At 55.0% G+C, this 4,873-nt stretch overlaps 1 protein-coding gene across 1 annotated transcript in view; it reads right to left on the reverse strand.

The window, feature by feature from the left end:
• Positions 1-1,230: 1,230 nt before the first annotated feature.
• ANO7 (anoctamin 7) overlaps positions 1,231-4,873 on the reverse strand; it is a 44,472-nt gene continuing 40,829 nt past the window's right edge. The window contains exons 21-24 of the mRNA XM_011929639.1: positions 2,315-2,422; positions 1,790-1,909; positions 1,618-1,668; positions 1,231-1,431 (exon numbers count right to left, since the gene is read on the reverse strand). Coding sequence (XP_011785029.1) covers positions 1,375-1,431; positions 1,618-1,668; positions 1,790-1,909; positions 2,315-2,422 — 336 coding nt within the window. The 3' untranslated portion in view covers positions 1,231-1,374. The remainder of the gene's footprint in view (positions 1,432-1,617; positions 1,669-1,789; positions 1,910-2,314; positions 2,423-4,873) is intronic.

Genomic DNA, 4,873 nt, shown 5'->3' on the forward strand with positions numbered 1-4,873 from the left:
TTTTTCCCTCGAGACAGAGTCTCACTCTGTCACCCAGGCTGGAGTGCAGTGGCGTGATCTCAGCTCACCACAACCTCTGCCTCCCGGGTTCAAGCTATTCTCTTGCCTCAGCCTCCCAAGTAGCTGGGATTACAGATGCCCGCCACCACACCCAGAATAACTTGTATTTTTAGTAAAGACAGGGTTTCACCATGTTGGACAGGCTAGTCTCAAACTCCTGACCTCATAATCCTCCTGCCTCGGCCTCCCAAAGCGCTGGGATTACAGTTGTAAGCCACCGCGCCCAGCCAAAAACCACATACTCTTTTTGACACTTAAGTGCCACTTGTAGAACTCCAAGGAAGTCAATACAGATGAGCACAGACTCATTTGTCAGCAAGTGGACGGTTACACTGGGAATGCTGTGGGGCGGCAACAGCCAGGGGAAGATTCACGTGCCTCCTCAGCACAGGGCAAAACTGCACATCACGCTGCGATCCAGGGTGGAAAACAAGTACGTATAAACACAAAACCTTCTGGGGGAAGAGCCAGCAGATGTTACAGGTATCCATGCTTCCTCCTCTCATTCCAAAACTTCCCCCATTTGGGTGCTTGCTGTGTACTACGCCCCGAGGAACAGAGAGAAAAAGAGCAAGAAGGGCCCTGGGCCAGGGGCCAGGAGCTGGGAGAGGCAGGGAAGTCAGGCAAGGATCAAAAGGACACGTTTAATTGCCGCAGAAGACAAAGAGACACTGTCAGGCTGCCTATGGTGGCTAGGGGGAAAGGGGAACCTGATTCAAGAAACAGAAGCATCCAGAGGACCCAGACAATTGGGAATGGAGGGAGGGGGTGAACGGACCCTTGCTGTGGCCTGGGACACAGAGGTGCAGGGTCTGAGAGCTGGGGCATGTGGGTGATGTCCTTGCACGGACAGCGCAGGAAGAGGCAGGTGGGTCCAGACGCCCTGAGAGAGATAGGCCCTGTGCTCTGCAACATTCGAAGGTCAGCAGGTGTAAGAGGAGAGGGTGATGCGGCCAGGGGCGGTGAGGACCACAAAGCCCACCGGCCTGATGAGAACTGTCGTGTCCAGGGGTCTGGGGAGGCTACCGAGGGACAGGGGGCCTTGGGTGCAGGGGCCCCTTGGGCTTATGTCTGGGAACGGGAAACAAAGAGGTCCTTGTGAGCTGACAGTCCCTCCCTGCTGGGGATGGGGCGACAGGTGCTCTGAGGAGAGAAGCCGGCGCTGGGGGGAAGCAGGCAATGTGCCCAGAGATGACGGCACGACGGCAGCCAGCGGTTCACACAGCCATTGCCTGAGGGAAGAGGAAAACGACACGGCTCACAGGGCTCAGCAGGGGCCGCTCCCCTAAGGGCCACCAGATGTCCTTCCAGGCGTCACTGCCGCAGCTGGCTGGCTTTGGGAACCCTGAAGGGTGTCCAGTGGGGGCTGAGCTGGGGAAAGTGTTGGGGGCAGGGACAAGTCAGACTAGGGCCAGGAGCAGGCCATGGCCATGAGGCACAGTGGGCAGCTGGGCAGGGCCCTGTGACCTCAGGGAGTGCATGGGGCAGGAGTGCACAGGGCAGGGGTTCACGGGGCAGGGGTGCACGGGGCAGGGGCCTGGCTGCTCCCAGACTTGCCTCTGAGCCCTGGGGCTGCTCATCCTTTCCTCCGTTTGTTCCAAAAAGAGCCTGTCGCCAAGAAAGGGCAGCAAGAGGAAGAGGGATGTGACTGTGTCTGGAGGTGCAGTAGCCACTGACAAGGACAGGGAGGGGGCTTGGGGGAGGGCTGAGACTCGGCTGTGCAGTTCACCTCATTCTCGGCCAGCGCCTGCTTAGCCAGGTAGTACTCCCGCTTCACTTTGATCTCCACAGACTCTGGGATGTCCGGCACCAGGAGGTCCAGGAGCCGGCCGATGGAGAAAACCACATGCTGGGAGCAGAGGAAGGTACTCACCCCACCCAAACGCCCAGAGTGGCCTTCACAGGCCCAGGCAGCCCAGGGCTCCAGCACCTGCTCCCAGCTGTGGGCGGAGCTAGAAAGCAGCTGTGCAAGAAAAGGAACCCCAGAAGGAGCAGAGGCCACCCCAGCTTCGTGGCCCTGGAGCTCCTGTGGAGACACCCACAATGTCCAGGCACGCATGTCCACACCACAACCCGGGGATGAGGCCAGGCAGGGAAAACGCAGGTGCAGAGAAGAGCTCTGATTTGACCAAGATGACAAGATGACACAGCAGGAAGTGATCGCACCGACCCCTCACCATGTGCTTGAATTAGGCAAAGCACAGGGTGGGGGCGTCATGCCATGGATGGGAGAACCAGCAGGTGCCCCGGCTACCTCAAACACAATGACGAAGGCCAGGCGGATGGCAAGAAGATTCCAGTAGGTCTGGGAATAATGTCCATCGTCACCCCGGAAAGCCCGATACCTGCAGCAGACACAGGACTCAGTAGGTGGAGCCAGGGCAGAGCGCTGGCTGGGCAGGGGCCTCGGGAATTAGCCTGTCTCCCCTTTTTCCACCGTTTCCCTCTCAGATACCATGTTCCAGTCCTGGCTCTTCATCGAGGGTGCCTGGAATGGGGGTTATCCCCAAACGGGATATTCTGACGATACCTGTGACCTGTGGGTTCCAGAGGCAAATGTGCTGGACATTGGGCTAAACTGGACCCCCTCCCAGGGGAAACGCTTCATTTTCTAGTAGATGTGACAGTCCAGTAAGTCTGTGCTTCTACGGATGACGTCAGTCTACTTACACGGTGAAAACACGCCGCCTGCTGGCCTCTGTGAGATCAGCAGTGCACCTGCTCAGACTGTCCCTGTCCGGCAGTGCCCTCCCTCCCTAGCATAAGCCACACTCAGCTTCACTTGCTGTTTCAGACTCTGACATCTTCCTGTGTCTCTGTCACATGGTCAACATGTGACATTCCATTTTCTTTTCTTTTCTTTTTTTTTTTGAGACGGAGTCTCGCTCTGTGGCCCAGGCTGGAGTACAGTGGCCGGATCTCAGCTCACTGCAAGCTCCGCCTCCCGGGTTCACGCCATTCTCCTGCCTCAGCCTCCCGAGTAGCTGGGACTACAGGTGCCCCCACCACACCCAGCTAATTTTTTTTGTATTTTAGTAGAGACGGGGTTTCACCGTGTTAGCCAGGATAGTTTCAATCTCCTGATCTCATGACCTGCCTGTCTTGGCCTCCCAAAGTGCTGGGATTACAGGCGTGAGCCACGGTGCCCAGCCCCATTTTCTAATATAAAGTTACATGTTGCACTCCATGAAAACCATTACCAGGGCCAACTTTGTAGGAAAAAAAAAAAAAAAAAGAGAGAACCAAATATTGAAAGTTAAAAATAAAAATCCCTCAAATGAATGGGATGAACTTTTAAGTGGCTAGACACGGCAGAAGAGAGACTGGGGATGGGGAGACAGTGACAATGAGACCACCCTGCAGGCAACACAGCACACTCGCCACCGGGGGGAAGCGGGCCACAGCCCAGTGGGAGTTCCAGATGACAATGGACAAGCAGAGAAGCTTCGCTGGAAGGAGTAAGATGGAGACATTTTCAAAACTAAACAAAGACGTAACTCTTTCAGCTGGGCATGGTGGCTCACGCCTGTAATCCCAGCACTTTACTTATTTATTTATGAGATGGAGTCTTGCTCTGTTGCCCAGGCTGGAGTGCAGTGATCTCAGCTCACTGCAACCTCCGCCTCCTGGGTTCAAGTGATTCTCCTGCCTCAGCCTCCTGAGTAGCTGGATTATAGGCCCGTGCCACAAGGCACAGCTAATGTTTTGTAATTTCAGTGGAGACGGGGTTTCACCATGTTAGCCAGGATGGTCTCAATCTGCCGGCCTCAGCCTCTCAAAGTTCTGGGATTACAGTCATGAGCCCCCGCACCTGGCCATCCCAGTGCTTCAGAAGGCTGAGGCAGCTGGATCACTTGCGGTCAGGAGTTCGAAACTAGCCTGGCCAACATGGTGAAACCTCCATCTCTACTAAAAATACAAGAGTAACTGGGTGTGGTGGCAGACACCTGTAATCCCAGCTACTCGGGAGGCTGAGGCAGGAGAATCGCTTGAACCCGGGAGGCGGAGGTTGCAGTGAGCCGAGATCACGCCACTGCACTCCAGCCTGGGCGACAGAGCGAGACGTCGTCTCAAAAAAAAAAAAAAAGAGGAAAAAGAAAATACGACAGGCGCAGTGGCTCAGGCCTGTAATCCCAGCACACTGGGAGGCCGAGGTGGGCAGATCACCTGAAGTCCGGAGTTCGAGACCAGCTTTGCCAACATGGTGAAACCTCATCTCTACTAAATATACAAAAAAAAATTAGCCAGGCATGGTGGCTCACACCTGTAATCCCAGCACATTGGGAGGCCGAGGTGGGCAGATCACCTGAAGTCCGGAGTTCGAGACCAGCTTTGCCAACATGGTGAAACCTCATCTCTACTAAATATACAAATATGAGCCGGGGGTGGTGGTGGGCGCCTGTAATCCCAGCTACTCGGGAGGATGAGGCAGGAGAATCGCTTGAACCCAGGAGGCAGAGCTTGCAGTGAGCTGAGATCGCACCACCATACTCCAGCCTGGGCGGCAGAGCAAGACTTCATCTCTATAAATAAACAAATAAATCATTTCCCTTGATTTGTTTGAGCAGCAAGCATCTGTCAAGGTATTGCTTTCACTTTTTTTTTTTTTTTTTGGAAACAGAGTCTCATTCTGTTGCCCAGGCTGGACAGTGATGCGATCTCAGCTCACTGCAACCTCCGCCTACTGAGTTGAAATGATCCTCCTGCCCCAGCCTCCAGAGCAGCTGAGATTACAGGCGTGAACCGCCACACCCAGGTGTTTTGTTTTGTTTTGTTTTTGAGATGGAGTCTCTCTCTATCACCCAGGCTGCAG

This window comes from Colobus angolensis, unplaced genomic scaffold, assembly GCF_000951035.1.
Source record: "Colobus angolensis palliatus isolate OR3802 unplaced genomic scaffold, Cang.pa_1.0 Scaffold82, whole genome shotgun sequence".
Classification (NCBI taxonomy): domain Eukaryota; kingdom Metazoa; phylum Chordata; class Mammalia; order Primates; family Cercopithecidae; genus Colobus; species Colobus angolensis.